Consider the following 24,558-nt stretch of genomic DNA (forward strand, 5'->3'; position numbering starts at 1 on the left):
AACATAACTTCACAATAACAGTACAAAAAACAAAAGACAACAGGGAACATAACACATCTCCGGATGCTCTCCAAGCTCTTGTCAGTACTGACACTGCCAGGCGTTATTTTCACCCACCTTGGTCTGATGTAAACAGAGTTAGTGTCTTCACGGCTTTCTTTTCTAGCCATTCCAGAGACATTATTGCCAACTATCTCACATTAACGCCTGTAAAACAGTGGCATCACATGAGCATAACCATCCTCTTTTGAAAAGCATTCAACTAAACTGGACAGTTTAAGTCTGTTTAGATGCTAACAAATTACACCAAAACATCACAAAAAAGACAACACATTTGTCATTCATTCACTTTTATTTGACAATGACTAACAATGAGAAGCATTATAGGAACTTAATGCGACATTGCCTCTTTTCAATTTGCAATGGAATCGACATAGTTTATAGACAGGTAGAAGCCTTTTAGAGACAAAGAGGTCTCTCAAAGATTTCAGGGGCTTTTCGAATTATCATTATTCCACTTTATAATGACAAATGCTTCTGGCTAATCGTGCTGGATGGGAGAAAGAAATCTAGGTGCTAATGTTGAGTGCAGCAGAGCAAAGTTCCATTTCAGCTAAAGAGCTTAAATGATTGAATTTACATTACAAAGAGCTATCAAGTCTAATGTTAATAAACCTTGGTAAGCCATACAAATACCCACATTTTGCTGCTACTAAAAATAATGCAGAGGAAATTAAGCCAAGAGCAGACAGATCTGGAGTCAGGTCCCTGAGGCCGTCACCACGGAGTGCTCTTCTGAGAAATCAGTCACTGAAGGTTTTCCACAAGGTTTCCAAGGGTGCATACACTCCAGCTTTCTGTCAGGTACTGGAGCATTTCTGTAGGAACAATTTGCTTTAAGAAGTTAACATGTTTGTGCAAGTGAATGATTCCTTGGGTTGTCCAGGGAAGACTAGATGACTAAAAGCTTCCAATGATGTTAATATGTTCCATCTTGAAGAGTACAACAAACAAATGCACACACATTTACTTCTTTATTTGAAACACTGTAGGTGCAATGGTTGATTCAATTGTGTTTTGTCAGTAAACGCTGCAGTACTAAGTACTCTTTCAGGAAAACACTCCATTTGCTTCCATTAGACTGTATGATCTCAGAGACATGTAAAACTGAAAGTGTAGGAGAGCCCAGCTTTCTAAGAACATATAGCTGATGAGGCACATTGACATGGATGTCTTGTACTATTTAAAGGTGTCCCCTTACAGGCTGTGTGTGACAGTGTCTACTCTTTAAAATGGCCAGCATTTTATCCATGAACAGACTGGCCATCAGAGCCATGTCCATTTCTTTTACTGCAACTTATTTGTTTACTTACCTAGTCAGTATATATAAATAGACATATCTATGTGTAACAACATCTTTTGCCGATCTTTTTACTTCTTAAGGGGATAGGGATTTTCCAAATGTGAATATTCTATCATCAGTTACCCCATACAATGTTAGTTATTCCATACAATGAAAGTGAATGTGACAGAGGCTGACAGTACCTAACATTCAGCCTAAAATATCATTTTGAGCTCTATGATAGAAAGTCATATGGGTTTGGAGCAATATAAAGGTGAGTACATTTTTGGGTGAACTATCCCATTAAAAACAACTCCTGATATTACCCCAAAATAGCTGGAAGGAATACAGAATGCCATTTGAAAACATTGTATTGACTCCTATTCAAAAGATTTGCTGACATGTCATTAAGATCCTGAAGTCAGATCAATTTTATTTGTATAGTGCTTTCACAATGCATATAGTTTCAAAGCAACTATTTGGAAAATCATTCCTATGTCTTAAAGTGAGCAAGTGAGCTAGTCAAAGGTGAGGACAAACCCCTTTGATGTTTTTAAACTTCCAAAAAGAGAGAACCAGACCCCAACATTTTAACTAAAGGTCCTCATCCATCACATCTGAAACCTGACTAAAATTTCTAAATCTAAAGTAACTCAAAAACATGCAACAAAAAGGCTACTGATAGATTTAGAAAATCTAAAGACAGTTTAAAATCAATTTAGGTAACCGATTTAATAATATTTTCAACTGGTAACTCTGTCTTGGATTGTTAATGAACATTTTTAGTGAACAGCCCCTTGAAAAGTTATTACAAATCCCTAAAGTTCTCCTCAAATGCTCTTTAAATGTTCCTCTTTAAAATATCTTATTAAATGTGATTTAATTATTTATTTCTGTATTTCCCTTTGAGACTGTTGGTTGCACCAATCTAGATAATTAACAATTCCATATCCCTTATATTAATAAAAAACTATACTGATTTTACTCATTGTTTGAGGAAGATTATATGAATAGAGTAATTTTGAACTATAAATAGAATGTCCATTGTTACACTCACTAGGATCTTTTAACATTTTGTGAAAACTAAGATATACAGTAAATCTATGTACAACACCACTTTATTTCTTCCTAATTATTAATTACTGTATATCAGCATAAATGTAAATCTTCTATACTTCTGTGGTGCTAAATAAAACTCAGTAACACCATAAAATCCACATTATTTGCAAGAAAAGGTCATCATCTCCAAACAACAACTTAGCAGCAAGTGGCCAGCCAGTGTTTTTGGAGGCAAACATTTGATTCAGCCTCTGCTTGACTTCATGTTTTTGTCTTTGTGTTGCTATGCAACCTCAGCACAATGCACAACACTAGCTCAGACAGCCTGTTAAATTTAGTTTCAAGTACTGCAAATATACAGTATAATGATGATGGGTTTTCACTACTTAAAGCAAAGAAACAGACAAAACAAAGAATGATATACTTTTATTTTAATATCAAAGTGAATCTGAGTTTTATAAATGGTCATTAACATGTCAGGAATGTTATTAGAACATATATATGTGTAATCTCAGAATAAATCCTGTGAGTATAGAGGATGTGCTTCAGTGAGTCAACATGTTCTTATAGGCCTATGGGTTCCACTGTGTATACAATGTCAGTGAATATGGATATGCTTTGCTTTTTCAGATATGGATTTCAATTTCCAAAAGATACCAAATTGTGTGGGAGCTACCTCTATTGAATAATTATATTTTTAGTGCTTGGAGAAAAAGTATTACATGTCTGCACGCACCGTTCCTCGCATAAACTAACAAGGACAATATGAGAAAATAATGGCAAAAACATCTATAATATATTGGCATTTTTGCAGTGGACCACAAGATAATTTTATTTCAGCATCTAAATGCACAGCTCACAACCTCACTGATCCAAACCAAAGACTGAAGCCCTCGATTACACAAAATCTCAACATACTCATGATGAAATGGCTGAAGTGGATATATACTGTATATCGGTTTTGATGGGATTCTTAAAATGTAAGAAAGAGGCAGTGGGATTGTCAGTATTAGCAGCAGGATTACATTAGCTGAATTCACATTGCTTTCTCTGCACTTTCAGCTCATAAAGTCAGCAACAGTGTTAGGTGTAATGCATTATTCAGTAATTAATTACTGTAATTAAATGACTTTTTCAATGAAACAAGTACAGTAAAGGATTACTCTTAATTTTTCAGTAATTAAATGACAGTTTCTTCTCATGTAATTGTGTTACTGTATCTATATAAAACAACAGTGAATAAAAAAAAAAAATAAACGTCTATTTACAATTTTTCGTCTAATGTTTTCTAATTTAATGCAGCACCCTTAAATTCTTTGGCCAGTCCATGAATAATGTATTTGATTTTACATGATTTATTTGAAAGAATTAAAAGAACAATTTCATGTATATCCTTGTATTTTTCATCTGGTTGAGGTTGATAAGGGTTTTAGAAAGGAATTAGTGATAAGTAATGTTATTACTTTTCAGATAGAGTTATTAGTACAGTAATCTAATTACACTGTAGAATATGAAATTAGTAGTTAGTAATTCATTAATTATTTTTTTTAGAGTAACTTGGTTACTCTAAAAACTTGGTTACCAACACTGGTCAGCAACTGTGCTAGACATCATTTTGCTCTCAAATAGTATGATAAATGCAGATATTCATGCTGTATGTTTGTGGAGCTGAGACTTCTGTCATGTTATATTCAGTTTTTCTGGATCAGTAAGCAATTGTTAAATAGTCAGTGATACAAGGTCGAAAAAGCTTCTTTTTTTGTGTGTTTGTTTTTTTGGCCATGCAGGAAAGGTCAAAGTTATAGGGATAAATTACTTGAGAGTTCAGTCAACTTATGGCATCGCTATTCTCCTCCTCGACAAAATTGTGTGTTGGCGAGGACCGACTCGGACTCGATCTCGTTCTTAAGTTAATAGAGCCATAGAGCTTTGTGGAGTGCTTGGAATACGCGAAGGCTTTTCTCCTGTACATCTCACCTTTCCACATAGAAATCATTAGCAAAGTTGACAACACCACGCCGCCCAAGGTGAGAAGGCAAAGGCCGGCGATCACGCACATGTCCAGGTGCGCGCCTATCCTTGCGATCTCGTTCTCGAGTCTTTCCATTTCGCGCGCGGACACGTTGTCCGAGTTCACTCTGACGTCCCGCGGGACCGCGTACGATATGATCACGAGCGAGATGCCTGTAATGAGGAACGTGACCGCGCTAATGAATCCGTAATCCACGGATTTCCCCGAGCTCTCCGAGCTGAGGTCGATATCGGACATCAGTGATAACTCCTGAAGCCCCTCGAGACGGATTTCGCTCGCGGAATCGTGGAGCGCCGGCGTCACGTGACGAATACTTTTCTCGCTCGTGTCCGGAGTCGCCAGCCGGAGATTGACGTTTTCGTCGACGTACGTAAACGAGGTCTCCAGCTCCTCGTTGCAGCACACTCTGACCTTCTCTGAGGGTTGATGAAGGCGGTGCTGGCCATGCTGTCCTGTCCTTGGTGCTGAATTACACAGTCCATGAGAAGCTTCTTCCAGCGAACTGCTCAGCTTGTGAACATGAAGAGGGCTAGAGGACCAGTCCAGTACTCCGGGAGGATTGGATCTTCCTCCTCTATTATCTATGTAAAGTAACTCCACCGAGGCCATCAGATCCACTGCCACGGATCACTTTAATTTTCCACCGCACATCCACACTCTACCTATTAACACAAAGTAAAATATCTCAGACGAGAAATGTACTATTAGCCTAATCATATGTGTGTAATATATAGAGCACGAGCTCCTGATTACGCGCTGGCCAAAGTTAATTATTGTATTTGAACGAAATCCATTGCCTATTTTCTAAATGAAAGTAGATTAAGTTCCTGATTAGTCCTACTGCTTCAGTATCCAATTACCAAAGCAATCCGAATAAAACCCAAGATTAGCTATAAGTCCCCTTAAAACGCATGGCTAAACCGCAGTCAGGTCAGGAGGAAGAACTACACTTCTTATAATAAATAGTGTAATAAACTAATCCTAATTAGCCAACTACCTATATCGTCACATCTGCCATTTCAAACACACAATTCACTAATCACAGCCGGAAAGTGTTATGTTATCACCAAAATGATTCATCAATCTATTGTTTCCAAATACTACATGATAAATCTATAGTTTTGGCACGTGCCTAATAGGGCTGCATCGTTTTACATACATCGATAGGTAACACATATCCCGTAGAGAACGCGAGACAAACAGGATACGTTTTCTACCACTTTTTGAGATAAGCACATCAAAAACCACATCACACGTTATCTGTTTGCTATTTTTAAAATGTATTCTAGCTTAATACCTTCTCGTTGGACGAACATTTGACCTCCCGGCTGCTTCGCTCCGCCGCGCTCCCACCCACGCTCCGTTTAAAAGCAGAATTGAGCTCCTGATAGCGAAATTACATATCATACTATGGCGAAGGCTTTGCTCATTAATATTAATTTAGGCGTGCTGACGTAGCTTGGTAACCATCCTATGGCGATATGGGTCTCATGATAGTCTTTAAACTCGATTATCAATATAATAATAATAATAATAAAATAACGCTTTAAATGATTTTGATAACTTCACTTATAAAAGCCTCATTTTGTATGTCTTGTTTTCGTACTACTTTCGTAGTATGTTGCTGGTCCTTTACAGATTAAAAAAAAAACTAGAAAAAAAATTAATAATAATAATTTCCCTTCTTAATTTGATATGTATCATTTCAGATCTAAATCCTGTCATTTTCTTTAATAATCATTACAGACTATTTTGTTCCTTGATCAATCCTTGTGAGAAAAATAACAAGAAAAGTGAAGAAAAATAAATTATTTATTAAATAACCATTTATAAACATTAATAAGATTGTCCTGACATTCCTTCGTTATCGTCCTATGGCTATCGTGCATATTGATAGGTGTGGCTGACGTTGTTTGGTATCCTTCCAATGGCGAACGTATGGCTCATGAATATTAAGAAAAATGCCTTCACCTTAGTAGAATCTGTACATCCCCTGCCGGTTGCTGATTTGCATCACTCTAGAGCTGTCAAGTTAATGATAAGAGATTTCAAATTGTATTAGAACTATGGGAAATTAAGTTTTTGTGTACGATAATTAATATTTGTATGGATAAACCTACTGCTGTTGCATGGACAGCCAGTAAAACTACAGCCTGGGACATTTCCTACTTTATGACCAGTAAGAAGCTGCGACTGTGCTAAACCACACCCATTCCACACCATCTGCTCAGTGCTCTTTTGAAAGCTTGGAAGATTACTGGTCAGTTTAAGCAAGGTCTGTATAATATAATCTATTTTTAATCTGCCCGAGCCAACCCATTTCAGCTCATATTCTTCATAATGTCCTTCAACATATTGTAAATACAGTGTATGATCTACCTTCATAATGATAATACTTTTCTCAATATCTTATCCACATAATCTTGAGCTTTTATATCAAATCCTAAAACATTTGAAAAGTGCAGTCAGATATAATCCCTAATTTTAACAACATGCAATCAATATGATTTCCCTATGTGACATGTTGACCAATACAAAGGATGTCTTTGGCTGGAAGCCAGCCAAGTTTCCATTTAATAGATGAGTCTGCAGAGATGTGGGGCTTACTCAGCCAGAGATTAATGTCCCGGGCTGGTGGAGGCTCAGCTCAGGGTGTACAAGCTGCACAGTCATGAATTCCCATCTGTCACTGCTGGCTTTGTGAACATGGGTGGAGACGAAGCAGTCAATTAGGACAATTTTCAACAGGATAGAAATCCTAGAAGGCTGCACAGCTAATGTTGTGCTGCATGCCCCTATGAGATTTCCATACTGTCAGCTGAGCATGTCCTTTGTGCTCTGCCAAGGACAAAATTGAGTTTCAACACTGAGCCTTGGATCCCACTGAAGTAATCTTGAAATGTACAAAAGCATGTTGTGGCTTGTCAATCTATCCTCATGTTTGGAGCAGGTGATTACACAGACATAGAGTCACATAGTCATTAAACAACATTGCAGCAAAAGCAGCTTCCCTCCTGTCACATTCCTATATTATCCTCAGCTCTATGAATTGCTGATGTATGTGCTGCATCATAAGATCGAAGATACAATAGGGCTCTTAGAGCTCATTTTCATCAGGTGTATGCAGTGATGCAATATGTTGAAACTGGAAGAGGTTGGCAGTGAAAATAAGATAATATCTACACTACAAAATCAGAAATGGCTTATTTTCCTTAAAATACAGTACAAGTTTATTTTTTTAGCATGTTTACAACAACAGAAGTTCACCATAAAGCTTTACAATTAAAGGTATACTTCACCCCAAAATGAAACTTCTGCCATCATTTACTCACCCTCATATTTTTCCAAAGTTGTATGATGCTTGTCCTCTGAGGAACATAAAATGAAATATTAGGTAGAACGTTAGGGACTTACAGCCTCTGTCACTATTCACATTCATTATATGGGAAAAAGAGCGGTAACAAAATTTCTCTCAATTTCTCCATGACGGAATACATAAAAGTGGATTCGAAAATACATAAAATCTGTTTTCTCGTCCTGCAAGCTTTAGATCTTACTAGCTTTGCTAGTTTATTGGTCAGTGGATGCTAGTGAAAGAATGAGTTGTACTGGATACTTAGTTGCCATAGTGTAACTGATCCAGATGCTGGAAGAAGCTTATATCTTTATTTGTTTCTATGACAACAGCTTTTAAAGGGTGTGAGGTAATGTAGACGAGAGGCATTTATTAAAGGCAGACAGTTTAAGATTCTGCCCTTGGTAGTGAGCCACTTTGAATCATGTTTGGGTAAGCAAATCAAAGAAGGTGGAGAATGAGCTGTCCATGGTCCTGAAGGTGGTGAATCCTTCAGAATAGCTAAGACAGAGATCAATGCTGCCCACAGAAGTTTGCCACATGTCCTGTGATCCAAAGTCACATGGCATGGGATCCAGGAGTGATCCATATTCAGTATCACCAGTGACCGAAGTAGTAAGAGTAGTATGGGTAGTATGGCATTCAAAACTCTGCATGAGTTGTCGTCATGCAATCTTCTTAAGAAATAGTAACCCAAAAATGAAAATGGCATCTTTTTTTTTTCCATTCTATAAGTGAATTGTGACTGAAGCTGTTATTCTATCTAACATCTCCCTTTGGGTTCTACAGAAAGAAAAATTAAGTAATATATTTTTGGAACAACATGCGGGTGAGTAAAGGATGGCAGAATTGTATTATTTGGGTGAACAATAGCTTTAAAAGAAGAAAAAATGGTTAGTTATACTAAGAAAAAAAAAAGTCTAAACACAAGTCTAAGCATCTTTTTTTGTGTAAAAGTGAGAAAGAATGGCAAAAAAACCCCCAAAACATTATAGGAGATACACGCAGTACTTGGGGTTGTGGAGAGGGTGCAGAGTTTCAAGGGGACAAAAGAAAGTGAGACATGTAGACAATATGACAGACAGCTCTTTTAATTATTAAACATCCAGTCCTAGAAGGTCAGAGAAGATATTGATTCACTAGCACTGTGTCCTTGCTCTGGCAATGTGGAATTTTTATTGCACCATAATGTGAGCTCTTCCCTGTCCATTTTAAAATATTAAATAACAACTTCTACTATCTTAAAATTTTATATCGACTATTTTAAAAGAAAACAAGAACACTGGGCAACACTGATAAATATCACCAATCTGGTTTTATAGAATCATGTTACAATACCTATATTTTTGCTAAATGATTTTTACATGCCTTGTTGTGCGTATCGCAACAGTTTGCCGGTGCAGTGAACACTAGAGGCCCTACAACAATGGTTTCTGTTCACTTTCACACAAATCACTGCAAAAGAGTAGATTATAAGTTCATAAACACAAACTTTTAGGATAAAGGATACTTTTTAATGTTGCTTTACATAACCAACTGCATTTACAAGCTTGTTCAACACGATCAAGCACAATATACAATACACAATACAAAATTGTATTGTGTATTGTGTATTGTATATTGTGTGTATTGTTTACTGTACATTGTATATAATTATTGTGTTGTGTAAGTATGTGTACATTTGATATGTAAATTGTGTTGTGTAAATATGTTGTTTATTGTAATTGGTATATGTCTCGTCACTGTCATGACTGCTATGTTGCTCGGAACTGCACACAAGAATTTCACCTACTGTTGCACTTGTGTACATGGTTGTGTGACAATAAAGTGATTTGATTTGATTTGATTTGATCATATTGCACGATAGCTCAACTGATTGAGCATTGTTCTAGCGATTCAATGGACCAGGTTACGAGTTTTGAAGAGCATGCAAATGTACTTTTGAGCTAAAAGTGTCACAGAAGCAGCACAAAATTATGTGGTTTCTTTGGCAATTGTATTTTTCCTCTTCATTTGCTTTTATGCCACAATCAGTTATGTTTAAGGTTTAAGGTTTAAGAGTAGGGAGGTCAGTTTTGTTGATTTTTAAAACTCATTAGAGCATTGAATTTAAAAAACTCATCTTTTTTGGGAGAGAATTGTGATGAGGAGGAGGGCGGGGCCAGGCCGTGACTATGCACGCCCGGCCCCCAATCAGGCTAATCAGCCAAGGAGAGGGATTAGTGCAGCAGGATGCGGCAGTTCGAGAGAGAGAGAGCCACATGCAGCTGTCATGTGCGTTTATGTTTTTGTTTCTTTGTGTTTAAGTTCTTCTTAAAACATTATTTTGACTGTTCAGCCGGTTCCCGCCTCCTCTTTCCCAATGCAACCTTGTTACATTGGTGACGAAGCCTGGGAAGGAGGAGGGATGCACTGTCGTGGAGTACTCGCCACTGCCATCCGCCAGAGGGTGGATGAGTGATCGAGGATCAGGCGATGGCGTGTCTGGTCACTGGCGAGTTTTTTTCTCTCTGTCACTGTCGCTCCGCCTTGCCCTTTCCCTTGCCTCTTTTTTTGTTGTTTTTCCCTCCCCTTGTCCCCCTCCCCAGCTCTAGAGAGACACTGAAAAGCCTGCCGGAAGGGCAGCGCCCCCCCTAGTTTCAATAGCTTCAAATGACTAGTTTCAACCCATTGTGTGCACGGCTGTGCAGCAAAGCCCGTATGGATGCGATACAAGGTGAGATGTAGAAACAGACTCTTGTCATTAGGAAAATTAAAGATTCCTGAATCACAGCCAGAATATAGATTTAATCCTTTGGATGTAGGCTGCCAAGCTTTGAGTGGTCTGTTGGCATTGTAACGAATGGAAAGCAAAATGACATCTTTGGGTTATACAGTTTGAAGTTTCATTAGATTCATAGAGTCCAGCAGATTATTAATTATTCATTATATTTCCAGGACAAATGATGAAATCAGAGCCTTGTTTTATGGATGCATATAACATTCATAAACTCTTCTTAGCTTAATAACCAGATCTCTCACAGTCTTTGCACGTTCTTTTCAGAGTAAAAGTTGGGTGATGATCCACTGCAGGTATTCAACTTTGATCAATGCAATAAGAGGCTTTGGCTGTTTCTGAAAGGGAGGTTTGCCAAATAATACGTTCCAATCAGACAGATGTGCCTTTTGCGAATGAACTTAGATGAGTTGAGTAAAATTATTGTAGGTTATCATTTTCAGGTTTTCTTTATTATTATGAATAAAGAAAGAGATTGTTCTCCACTGGTTTTCACTCCTATATAATCTACATACATGCACAATACAAATTGCAATAGAACACGACTGATTTTAGGGCCTGTCTACTCCCAAAATACATTTAATATCTTTATCATCTTGTGTGACAGGAAATATCCCAATAGGATTTTGGGCAGTGATACATGGCTATATATTGTGAGAACGTTGTTTTACAGTATCCTTCCATTGTTCAACAGAAGGTCCTAGATTTTTCTTGAAGGAAAGAACGACATTATCGTCATCCTCAAGAATTCTGGGAACTTGCTTTCGATTTTAAAAGTTGAACGTCCACAGGATGGCAGTAGAACACTTAGCCCAAAACAGACAACATTTACACAAGGTTATCACGTGGTCAACTACTGTATATTAAGGTGTTGTAAATGCATTCTAAAAACATTATATTATCTACCCAGAACTACTGAACAAATAATAAATCAGTCAGACTGTGCTTTATTTTTCTACCACTGTGTACATTTCCAAAGATCTGGAAAGATAGATCTCTAGGAAAACATTTCAGTGCATGAAACTCCTACTGAAATATTGTTGGTCTATATTTTTTTATGTGTGCATAAAGGATTGTGTCTTTATGACCATCAGGTATCACACTCTAACAGTGCCATAAACTCCACAAATGCATCTGACCTTCTCTTAATGGAAAGTCCAATGACTTGAAGCACATATGGGCCTGTAATGGCTTTCATGATGCAAAATCTAGTCTAGTCAAAAGTGTATGACTTTCTTTCTTCTGCTAAACACAATTAAGATTTTTAGAAAAATATCTCAGCTCTGTAGGTCCATTCAGTGTAAGTAATCTATTCGACTCCAGTGGTTTAATCTATGCCTTCTGAACCTATATGATAGTTATGGGTGAGAAACATATACATTTTTAAGTCCCTTTTTACTATAAACTCTCCATGCTAGGTGGCAATATGCACGAAGAATGTGAATATCCAAAAACAAAAGAATAATGTGAAAGTGAAAGTGGAGATTTAAAGAAAACAAGGACTTATATATTGATGTTTCTCACCCACAACTATCATTTAGCTTCTGAAAACATGGAATTACCAATGGAGTATAACAAATTACTTCTTTGCTGCCTTCATATGCTTTTTAGGCCTTTAATATTCTGGCCACCATTCACTTTCTAATGGGCAAACAGAGCTGAGATATATTTCTAAAATCTTTGTTTGTGTTCAGTACAAGACAGTAAGTCATACGCACCATGAGGGTGAGTATGATGAGAGAATTTTCATTTTTGGGTGAACTATCCATTTAATGCAGAGAATATGACAGCTTTCACTAAAGTGATGCACTGTTATTAACTTTTCTTACAAACCTGTCAATTCTTGTGAGAGCATGCACAAAAGTTGTCAAAAATTATTTCTTTCATTTGTTACATTTTTTGACAATAATGACACTGTCATGCTTCTGAGGCAGATTGGCAGAAAGCTCACCCAACAATAAAGGCTGCCGTTATTAGGGATTATCACCTACATGATATTTTTGATCATTCTATTCCTCTAGCCTCCTTTGTAACTGCCAAAATGAAACACAATATACCCATCATAAATGAAAAAAAAAGAAAGAAAAAAAGAACACAGTTAAAAACGCAATGACAATTGTTCAACTAATTGGGTAAAAGACAAAAACCTGAATATATTGAAGACCCTTGTTGGAAAAAAAATACCCTATGCAATGCAAACATACAAATTATTCCATATCTCAACCAATTAATTTATTAAAGGAATATTCTGGGTTCAATACAAGTTAAGCTAAATATTACCTAAGCATAATGCCGATTACCAAATAAATATAATTTTGACGTGTACCTCATGTACTTACTATGGAGTTGAAGGGGGCCAATTTTTAGAGGGTTTCAAGGCAGAAATCTGAAGCTTTTAATTGTATTAAAGCACTCACATTAATTGTTCTGTTAAAACTTGTGTATTATTTGATACACATTATCTCTTCCCATTCCTTGTCAAAATGTAATTTCCCCAAATTGTATTATATATATATATATATATATATATATATATATATATATATATATATATATATATATATATATATATATATATATATATATTTACACATTTTATTGTAAATTGACAATATGTACAATTTTTGTTCTTTAAATTCATAGCTGTTTAATGTAATCTATTTATGGTATAGGTTAATGCAACAAGGCACAACACAAAGATTAATTACAGACTATTTAATCCCTTTAAGTGCAACCAGTGCATTAGTGAGGATACAAACAGCCCTGATCCACAATAGACTGAGTTAAGAGTCAATAATGACTTGGCTCTCCTGGGTGTGGACCTCCTTCTGCAGGTGAAATCAAACTAGGCCAGCCGTCCTGAGCTCGGATTGTCCTTATCACAACACTGGAAGCAAACTGACAAGGCAAAGTGACTTTTAAACAAACACTATATTGAAGTGAAACACTGTAATCAGCATTTGAAATGATTTTTTGGCAGTTTAGCTAAGAAACCTATAATTGAACATACTGTGTTGGAAATCATTCCCCTCTTGCCTGCTGCAGAATTACGCACTGAACAGCAGCCTGCCCTTCCTGACGCTCTTGGTATAGCGTATAGGGGGGCTTAGTGAGACCATATCAGCCTGTTCAGCCCTGAGCGGTGCAACACCTCTGTCTGCTCTCTGCAGTTATGCAAGCCATCAGGGAGAGGATCTTTACATATCACACAAATCACCACGGACACATTCTTGGCTTTGCAAATGCTGCATTTTAATTTCCATCCCTGAAGTCTAAAGTCTCCTGTAAGAAGTGCTTTATTACAGAAGGACATTTAAATCAGCATACTACCTTGAACAGAGACTGTTTATTTTTATGCAATTTACTTTCTCTGGAGTTTCAACGGAATTCTGAAGCATGACCTTTTTATGTGCACACCGGATTTTTCTACTTTGAAAAGTGAAGTCTAGAGCGTCGATTGGAGCATGGAGAACAGCACTTTATTCCAATTCCCCAACGCGACTCTCCCGACTCTCCCGACGTGGAGTGATAACAGTATCGAATACAAAATCGTAAGCATATTATTAGTGATTCTTATTTGTGGAATTGGAATTGTCGGAAATGTCATGGTCATTGTTGTGGTCTTAACGACTAAGCACATGCGCACCCCAACTAACTGCTACCTGGTAAGTCTGGCGGTTGCCGACCTCATGGTCCTGACGGCAGCGGGGCTGCCCAACATCACCGAGAGCCTCTTCGGCCAGTGGGTGTACGGATACGCCGGCTGTCTCTCCATCACATACTTTCAGTACCTGGGCATCAACGCGTCCTCCTGCTCCATCACAGCCTTCACCATTGAGCGCTACATCGCCATCTGTCACCCTATAAAAGCGCAATTCCTGTGCACCCTCTCAAGAGCAAAAAAGATCATTGTTCTCGTTTGGTTTTTTACGTCCCTATATTGCGTCATGTGGTTTTACCTTTCCGATACGGAAGAGGTGGCTTACCAAAACGTTATACTAATGACTTGCGCCTACAAAGTGTCCAGAAACCTGTATTTGCCGATATATTTCACAGATTTTGCCGTGTTCTACGTTGTCCCGCTTCTGTTGGCGATCGTTTTATACGGGCTGATCGCAAGAATTCTGTTCCTCAACCCACTCCCGTCAGATCCCAAGGAAAGTAGAAGGAACTGGAAAAAGGAATCAACCGTGGGGAATCAAACAATTAACTCCAGGAGTTCATCCAGCAGCACGACTGCAGCTTCTCGGAGGCAGGTAAAGTGCTGATTTAATTTAGTTTCTTGAACTAACAATGTGTTTTCATCACTGAATATGATCGTGCGTAATTGCGCGCTTGGATGGCGCGCGAAGGCTCAACTATTGGCGAGACTCAAACTCAATATTGTCGGTAAATACGTGAAAGAACAACAGTCTGTAGGCCTATTGTTTGTCTGGCTATTTGAGAAATTGTTTTGATAGCTCACATAGCCTCGAGCAAGTACATGTTTAAATGCAATGTGAAACCAAAGCCCATCTGAAAAATTCGGAGCGACTGCACTTGTGATGTTGTGCTGCCCTACGGTCCTTTGGCTGTCAGGCTGTAACTTGCTGTGAAAACAAACCTCTCATCATGACCTTTGAAAAAGCATTTGATTACACATTTGTCCCTATGAGACCCCATGCAAACCATACAACACCTGTACCGTGATAATCAGGTTTGTGCTGTTACAAAAGCTTAAGACTGAGTGAGAATTTAAATAAACACGATTTCACGTCTGTGCCTCTCTGTCATGAGAAGACAGGCTTCATGTTGCTAACAAGTCACCCATATTACAAAGATTACAAATAATCCACACATGTTTGATTTCATGCATTTCTCCATTTGTTATCACAAAACAGCAATGAAACTATGCACTATGCAAAAGCTTTCCAAGTTTCACTGACACACCGATATTTGAAATACACCTTAAAAAGATGTCTTGCCTTTTTTCTCATTCACTTAGTCTGTATGCCATCAATGGTTCAAACATTAAGATTGTAAATAAAGTTTTTAAAATAAATTAGAGTAAGACAAAGTTTGAGCAGGAGTATTGTTAGTAACATCTCAGAAAATGAACATAATTAAAAAAATATTAACATAGAGAAATAATTAAATGGGTAGTTCACAAAAAACACTGTTAAGTGACTAATTACAATATGCGAAAATTGTAATCAGATTACCAGAATTACTGATTATTTAATCAAAAATGTAATCTCATTACTTAATACTTTGTAGAAACACTCTACAAAACTTATCAGAGGAAAGCTTTTGTTTTTCTGCTCCTTGAATTCAGCATAATGTTTATTTTTCTCTTTGTTCTTTAGGTGGCACATGCAATTCTGCTGTAACAAAATGCAAACAGATGTGCATATTAACATTTTCAATTTTTAAATGGTATTTCTTCATATTAAAAAAATATGTACAACACTAAATTATATCAACACTAGTTGATATTAAGAAACTTCAATCTGATTGTCCTTCCATAGGGGGTTGGGGGGGTGCAATAATAAAAAATAATGAATGGTGACTGAAACAAACCCATGGAAGAAATAAAGTAATTTGGGTGAACTATGCATTTAAACCAAATTTGAGATCTTAATTTTGATCTGTTGTTGATGTAGGTGACAAAGATGCTGGCAGTGGTGGTGATCCTCTTTGCTCTGCTCTGGATGCCCTATCGGACGCTGGTAGTGGTCAACTCCTTCCTCAAAGAGGCCTACTTGGACACCTGGTTCCTTCTCTTCTGCCGTCTCTGCATCTACATGAACAGCGCCATCAACCCCATCATATACAATGCCATGTCACAGAAGTTCCGTGCCGCCTTCCACAAACTGTGCCATTGTGGGGCTCAGCACTCTGAGAAGCCCCCCACTTACAGTGTGGCCCTCACGTACAGTGTCATCAAGGAGACCTCCAATGGAGAAAGCCCAGATCACTACACCACAGAGCTAGACGACATCCGTGGAGCTGCCGAAGAGCTATTGCCTGGGAGGAAAAGATTATCATTTAAAGAGCCCTCACTGGCTTGTAAAGGCACATTGACTAGTGCTTAGCTCCTTATTGGCAAATTACGAGGCAGGGGGTATTAGATTACGGTCTACAGTGTTAACAGTTTAACAGAGAAAATGTGCCTCTGCGAACTAGGACTAGGGGTGTAGCTAGCTGCCACATGGAAACCTCATTTTGACAATCAAAAGATTTTTAATTAGCAGTTTTTAAACAAGAAGATTTATTTATAGCCAACATAGTCTCATGATAACTCATCATAGTTTGTACAACATGGCAAAATATGGTATGACTTTTATTCCCATAGAGACCAACCAATCAACAAACAGAATTTCCAATCAATATAGTACAGGCATTGCATTTTAGCCAGCCTCCGATCTGACACTTTTTTTAAAGAAAGGAAATGTCAGTGAATACATTTTGTTTATTACATATTTATTTATGCGTTAGAAAATGATTGATGTATGTCAATAACTAGTCAACATGATCACACGGAATGTCTGCATGTTGTTTCTGAGAGTTCCAGAACCCTAGGATCGGCCACATTATGCATACTCAATTACAAGTGCATCTCCTATCAGGCACTAAAAACGAAATGTTTTTCATTTTGGTTCGCTCTGAGCAGATAAGGTACCTTTTTCATTCCGGTTCCTCCTCTTTTCCAATTGGTAACTGGTTAGAATGAAATGAAGGAATGGTTAATAACATTCTTTTTTTTTAAATGACAGTACTCTATGCTAAAGATGGGTGATACCAGTTGCCGTGTTACCAAATCTCTCCAAAAAAAAAAAAAAGGATCTGGACTGGAAAAACTATAGGGACTTGCCTAAAATGAAATTCGTGATAATAAGCAATTATATAATTTTTTCCCATGTGGGGAAATTATCAGCATAGAAATCATAACAAGCAAAGTTTCCAGTAGCCTACATGAAATAATGTATTTTCAGTAATGTATTCTTAATATTAAATATATATCCAAAAATATTTAAAATATGTAAAAAAATACATCCGACTGTCTAAAATCAATTAATACCAAAAATATTTTTCTCCTGCACACATGCACATGCACATACTGCCTCAAAGTTATCTAATACAGGCCGAACTATTATTTTTTAAAACATGTAATAATTAACTATTTTATTTTAATTACAGATCTGCTTCTCGATCAGAACCCAGCAGCATCACATCTGTATTAAATCATCATATCTAACATAATTCAGTGAAGACTTGGAAACAACTGAGAAATTGACTTTTTACCTCTATATTGTTCCTTGTATCTGGATTAACACGTGTTTATGTAGTAGTTATATACATTATATTTGTCTAAAAGTTCTTCAGCATGCCACAAGGCTTCATCCACAATGTGCATTAAGGCAAAGTAAAGAGTTGATGTAGTTTCCTTCAGAAACAAAGCACAAGCTTATCATGTTCAACTAAAAAAGAAGCTTCATTTTTAGGGGGCAACAGGAAGTGGTGTAATTCCAAGAATTAACTGTAATAAGTCATTTAGCCTTATTAGAAAAAAGAAAAAAAAAAAAACTAGAATGACATTAACCAGCTCTTAACCAATTACCAACATTTGAAAATAACATTTTCACTCCAGAAGAATTGAAAGAGACTTAGTTACGATTAGCATCAAAACAAAACAAAACAAAAGCAATCAAAACAAAACTTTGAACATTTTCAGTCCCTGTCTCCTATCACATATTTGCAACAGCTGCAGCATGTTTACCTTCCCCTGTGGTGCGACCAGAAGTGTGTTGCACCTGCAGCATGGAAGACCTGGGCTCGTATCCTATGTTAAAAGTAGAAAGTAATCGCTTTCGCATAACAAGTGACAAGTGTGATTCAGAGGTCGCATTTTCCATGATGGTTAGATTTAGGTTTGAGGTTTGGGTCCATTTATAAAATATGCATTCCTCTTAACTGTATTACAGCCTGTACAACTGAAAACATCTCGCCTCACAACTCGCTTTTGGTGCCCCTCCATGGACATTTCACCCAGAAAATCTGGGCTCACACATGCCCATCCTCCCAACAACAGTTACCACTTTGTCCACTGGGGGCACTGTTTAATATTTTGAGTAGCACATACTGATTTTAGCTAAAGAAAAGTCAACCTACTGTGACCGATTTCACTGTGAGATCAGTCTGACCTGTAACACACTTCCATTGTCTCATTCCAAACCCAGATGTGTTATGTTTTCTGTGATACACAACAGTGAATTAACTTAATAAAATCATGGTTAGGTTTAGGGTTTGGGTTAGGGGTTTCTTATGATTTGACTATCTCGTTTTAATGTCATGAGACAGGGTTGTTCAAAGCCTAATATACTAGAGTTGAGTGAAGACCAAAATAGGCCTTCCTTCTGCTCTGAGTACTGTCCTGTCCAGTCACAGCTCCTAAAGCAATTACAGGTGAGGATTTAGAGACACTTGATTGGTTAGGTTAAACCTGACTGGGTGATTTTATTGACTTGTGGGTGATTAAGTGTGTGAGCTCAGGAGTGAATTCTCTGGTCCTTTCACACAGAGGATTTCTTTTAGCACTGTGTACTCAAAGCACTGCCCATTGGTAACTGTGGCAACAGCTGCATTTATCACTGCCAAATCATCACCCTGGGAAACTTGTTCTAGGGGTGGCTTTCACGCACTCAGCTGATTTGAAAATGGATGGTTGATTACTTATCAGCTCACATTTGTTGAAATTGTGAGCTGGATTTGAAAATTCACCATTATAAAATAAGTTGTAAATAGCCTGCCCAATAATGCTTTCTTTTGCAAAGGAGTATACAATTCTAACCATCAAAACCTAACCATCTAAGTCACTCCACATCTCCACTCTATTTATACTGCATTTTTAGTCACACCCTAAACTGTCCCATGACAGTCTAAAACAACATTAGGCAAGTGTCCTTTGCTTTTTACATATATTGCACATAGTGCAATCTGCTCCACTCCACATCTTCACTCTATTTAGACTGACATTTTTTCACATAGCTGTCATGTTTAACTAGCAGACACATACACATGATGTATATAAATTAACAGCATTATGATTGTTAGCTGCAAAGTATAATTTGGAGAAGAATTTAATGAATGATATTGGATGTCTACAGCTGTATCATTGCCATTCTTTTTTTTTTTGTTTTAATAATGGAAGGAAATGTAATTGAATTATTAAATTAAGATGTAAATAATTTGTTTTGATATCTCACCCTTTAAAAAAAGGAAAAAGTTTCAGCTTTCACTTTCGATTGTAATTAATGTAGTTTTTGAACTTTGTTTGCTGTAAAAATGCCTGAGTGAAAATTTGCTCGCTTTTGATGTAGCATTATAAACATCACATGACTCAAACTGGCCAAAAGAGTTTAATTTATGGTAAAAATCACCATCAGTTTAAGGATGTAGACTTTAGAGGAATATGATTGCCGCTGTAGTGATGTAAGCAAAAAAAAAATATTAATAATAATAAATTAATAAATTAATTAAGTATGTTGGTGTTTAAATAGCATTTCTCTCTGTTTTAAGACATGTTTTGTATGTATTTTGCACAGTTGTTGTTTAAAAATAAACTGAAAGTAGAAGTTTGGGGAATATCTCTTTGCCCAATTTCATTTTCAAGCTTCAACATCCCATTTTTACAAAATATTATTTCACATTCAGAATTGATGCTAAGGTGGAGGCTGCTACAGCTGAAGTCAGAAGTTTACATACACTTAGGTTGTTAAGTCATTAAAACAATTTTCCACAGAGTTTAGCACACCATAGTTTTGGCAAGTCTACTTTGTGCATGACACAAGTCATTTATCCAACAATTTTATGCAGACAGATTGTTTCACTTTTAACTGACTATATTACAACTCCAAGTTAACTGTGCCTTTAAGCAGCTTGGAAAATTCCATAAAATTATGTCAAGCATTTAGACAGTTAGCCAATTAGCTTCTGATAGGAGGTGTACTGAATTGTAGGTGTACCTGTGGATGTATTTTAAGCCCTACCTTCAAACTCAGTGCCTCTTTGCTTGACATCATGGGAAAATCAAAAGAAATCAGCCAAGACATCAGAAAAAGAAAACTGTGGACCTCCACAAGTCTGGTTCATCCTTGGGAGCAATTTCCAAATGTCTGAAGGCAGTGGCGAATCCCTCAACAGTGCAAATGAATGGGCAACTAAAGTCAGATTGTCAGGTTTATCAGCCAATCAGATTGATTTATTTGTTCTTGGTGGGTGTGATCTTTAGGATATGTCCCGGTCGAGGCCTTCTAGCTGGCCTTGAGTGACACAATTATGCGTTAAGTGATGTATGTAATTCAAGAGCGAAAAGCATAAGATCAAGCTGTCTGACGGGTCGGCTGTCATCACTGCTGGTATCGCAATTGAGAAGGAGATCCTTAGGATTTAAAAACACGAGATGTTCTGCATGATTTTTTTAATTTATTAAACAGGAAAGGAGGACTGAGTTTAACTTCAAGTAAATTGGTAAGTGCTTTTTGCATTGTTATAGCAACATCAGGAGGCTAAGTGTAACTTAGGCTGCTTGAGAATTCAGTGTCGGATCAAGTTTTGAAAAGTAGTGCTGCATTCATTCCAACTCAGAAAGTTGGATTTTACATCTTCCTACTAGAAAAAGTGCAATGGAATGCATCTTGAAGTCAGAATTACAACTTACAAAGAAATTCTCAACTCTGATTTCAATGAGATGCAGGTGCATGATGTCACACAAACATGTCGACACTCAAGGAGATATACAAAGTAATTGATAAACATTCACTTTATTAAGTAATATCGATAAATGAGTTTGTTTACACATTACATGATATTAAAGCTTTTTAACAAATCAGTCATGCTGAAGTTAAAATTAGGCTTGCTTGAGCATTAAGTGTCATTTCAAGTTCTGGCTTTTGTGCGTGGATGTGTTTTTAAAATGTCAATTGGTATTACTAGTTATCTGTGACCTAATAAACTTCTGACTTCAACTGTATGTATTGGAATCTATTTCGGTGTTTTATGATGTGACTAAATAATGCTGCAACATGAAATCCAATCAAATGGATTTTTCTCTCATTTCTTCAAAATCATACCTATTTCTCCCTTGGATATTGTTTTTTAATACCGGTGACAAAAAAAGGCCAATATGTCACACTGAGTTTATCAGTGTCCAAGTGAAATGGCAAATAAGAACTCTTTTTAGTTCCATTCCACTGCAGAGAGATTTCTGCTCTGTGTCATTTGTCTCCATTTGTGTCCCTCACTAAAGCCATATTTACACTGCAAAATGTGGGCACAGAAGCTGCATCTGAAGTTACATTTAGTTGTATTTACACTGACTGTTTAGTGCTGTTCAGAGCAGGCATAAATGCATTTACACAGCAGTTAAAAATGAAATGAATGAAAATGTGAAGTTATAGTTGAAATGTGAAAATAAATTATGAAACACATGATACTGTATATCATGGCATCAAGAATGTTTTAGGCTGCTCTGATGCTGCATTTCATTTACACAGAACCAAAGCAACATCGGAAATGCCTTTGAATTTTCTGTGCAAGTAAACTTGGCTGTGTAAAGACATCTTAAAATGAGTTTATGGAGGCTCTGATGCAGGGTAGATTTCCAGGCAGAAGATAAATGACACAGCTCTATAGAAAGAACAGACATTTGTTTCCATTCCCTTTTCCTCTCCAATAACAATAAATAATCACTCCACATGGGGAAGTGGGTTGTCAACGAATGAATTTACTGTATGAAACGTAATAAATTAAAGAGCTCTAACAAACAGTGTGATTGCAGATGCAAGCAAAAAAAGAAAAGCCTATATAAGCCTAAGATTGACTCTATAACAAAAGCATATTATCAATGCATACAAGTCTATGTGCTCCATGAATACATGACCACAAAACTGATTTCAGAAAACACATGCATGTGTGACAAAATTGTTATAACAAAATGAATTGGCCATCAAACTGCATTGTGTGCAGTGTCCAGGAAATATACTGTAAAATTATATTGACACGTAGTGCATGTGCTCATGGGAATTCAGGTTCCTGATACCACCCCACCCCGCTAAAATCCTTTTTAAAAAGCAAACATCCATAAACAATTTGAAAAAGAAAAAGATTTTAAGAAAATTTAGTTTTATAATATAATTATAATATTGTTTTCTTTTAAGATTTTTTTTTTTTTTAAGAATTTATATGATGATGGGTATTATGAATTTATGAAATACAAGTTTACCAACTGTTAATGATTTATATCATGGATCAATTATTGCATTAATGTGAGAAATATTGCTCAAATCTGAGCTTATTTATCCACAAGAAGCAACATAAGTACAGTTTACATTGTGCATTACCCACAATTGTGATACATCAAATACCCAGACTCACAACTGTGTGAATTTGGCAACAGTAGGTCGAAAGTTTTGCTGCTGAAATTGGTCGGTTTTTACAAAAATTAGAATCACCCTCCAGTGGCCGGATCTGGACGTTTTGTTGAACGTATGGGCAAGTGTGAGCTGAAGCCAAGCAAGCTGTATTTTAAAGTTGTGAATGATAGTCAACAGGAATGCATATTTTATTAACTCTAACCTCTAACCCAAACCCTTAACCTAACAGTCAGTGGAGTGAAAATTGTAATTTAGAGCAAAATTCCAACCTCCGAAATGTGCTCACCCTTGTTTATGTGAACGTGATTCCTGGTTCCCACAGGACCAGAACCCGTGTCTCTGAGGTTGCTCACGCAACATGCTATCAGTAGCACAAGAGGGAAATGTGATCATGCATGAATTGATGCAAAAATGTCAGATGGTGCTTGTCAGTTCTTCAGCTGAATCGGGTTAATTTCAGGGTACAAGAACTTTCGATGTCGATTCCCTGCATGAGAAGTTGACATACAATATCCACAAACGTTTTCTCATTTTGTATGCCCCGTCTAGCTGGATAGCCAAATTTCTCTACCAAAACACATTAACTCACTGTGTGCCTGAGGCAAAAAAAAAAAAAGAAAAAAAGAACACAAACAGATAAATCAAACTTTAGCCTAAGGGTCCAATATGGTTAGAATAAGAGAATGTTAAACTCAACCAAAGGTCCCCTGACACCAGGAGTCAGCAGAAAGGCTTAGACAGGACATGGTTGATTAATGTAAACAGCTACAGCCCATTTCAGCCCCATTTATGTCAATTCTTGACCCAGAGGAGATAACCGTACACTCTGCCTGTATTTCTATTTTAGGATTTAACATTGTATAACATCCAGGCGTCTGTTAGAATAGAGTCTGAAATACAAATAAATTGCTGTTTACATTGAATGTTCATTTATCTACCAATGCTGCCTCCTGCCAATGTTTTGTCTTTAGTATGCATGAAATTATATTGTATATATACGTATACTGTACATTTCATTAACACTCTGTTTTCTAATATTTCAACACATTTTGGCTTAGAACTGTGAAATATGCCTTACAGTCTGTAGCAAACCAGACTGTTTGCTACAGCAAACAAGACAAATTATGAAAATCAATATGGGGTTTAGTCTTCTGTGAGAAACCTGTTACTCTTGGAAAACATGTACATTTTTCCAGTCCATCAAAATGAGATGTTCAAAAATACTGCAGAGACTTAAAAGCTGACACAAAAACATAAAGTGACAAAAGGGTTAGATCTCCATGTCTGGCTTGTCTTCAAAACATTCAATTTTATGGGGCATGAATGCAATTACTAATACTCTAAAATTAAATTATTGCTGGTCTAGGGTTTTTCTGTCAGAAATGCTGCAAGCACTGAAATCATGCAAATTTCAAATGGAAAAAGAATATTGTTGAACATTCATAGACAGCTGAAACAGCAAGTAATATCTTAGACACACTAACACTAAGCCTCATAGTCAGCACAGTCTGAGGAAATGAAGACAAAATGATCAAGTGCGAATCAGTGGAAATCTCTCATTAATATGTGATCTAAATGTCC

The 24,558-nt window shown here is 36.9% G+C and overlaps 2 protein-coding genes across 2 annotated transcripts; one reads left to right on the plus strand and one right to left on the minus strand.

Moving 5' to 3' along the window:
* Positions 1 to 2,884: 2,884 nt before the first annotated feature.
* On the minus strand, positions 2,885 to 5,784 carry LOC127658403 (transmembrane protein 74-like). Its single transcript, XM_052147676.1, has 2 exons — positions 5,731 to 5,784; positions 2,885 to 5,095 (listed from the first exon to the last, which is right to left on the minus strand). Exon 2 carries the CDS (start codon positions 5,040 to 5,042, stop codon positions 4,230 to 4,232), a length of 813 nt encoding a protein of 270 aa, XP_052003636.1. The 5' UTR covers positions 5,043 to 5,095; positions 5,731 to 5,784; the 3' UTR covers positions 2,885 to 4,229.
* An 8,244-nt stretch (positions 5,785 to 14,028) lies between these two features.
* On the plus strand, positions 14,029 to 16,638 carry LOC127658399 (thyrotropin-releasing hormone receptor-like). Its single transcript, XM_052147671.1, has 2 exons — positions 14,029 to 14,820; positions 16,207 to 16,638. Exons 1-2 carry the CDS (start codon positions 14,029 to 14,031, stop codon positions 16,636 to 16,638), a joined length of 1,224 nt encoding a protein of 407 aa, XP_052003631.1.
* The last annotated feature ends 7,920 nt before the right edge of the window (positions 16,639 to 24,558 follow it).

This window comes from Xyrauchen texanus, chromosome 17, assembly GCF_025860055.1.
Source record: "Xyrauchen texanus isolate HMW12.3.18 chromosome 17, RBS_HiC_50CHRs, whole genome shotgun sequence".
Taxonomy (NCBI): Eukaryota; Metazoa; Chordata; class Actinopteri; order Cypriniformes; family Catostomidae; genus Xyrauchen; species Xyrauchen texanus.

Bases quoted from the DNA above. Each gene is read 5' to 3' on its own strand.
- LOC127658403 (XM_052147676.1), bottom strand. From the start codon at position 5,042: ATGGCCTCGGTGGAGTTACTTTACATAGATAATAGAGGAGGAAGATCC.
- LOC127658399 (XM_052147671.1), top strand. From the start codon at position 14,029: ATGGAGAACAGCACTTTATTCCAATTCCCCAACGCGACTCTCCCGACT. The intron at 14,821-16,206 runs GTAAAGTGCTGA...TTGTTGATGTAG, and splicing joins CTGCAGCTTCTCGGAGGCAG to GTGACAAAGATGCTGGCAGT.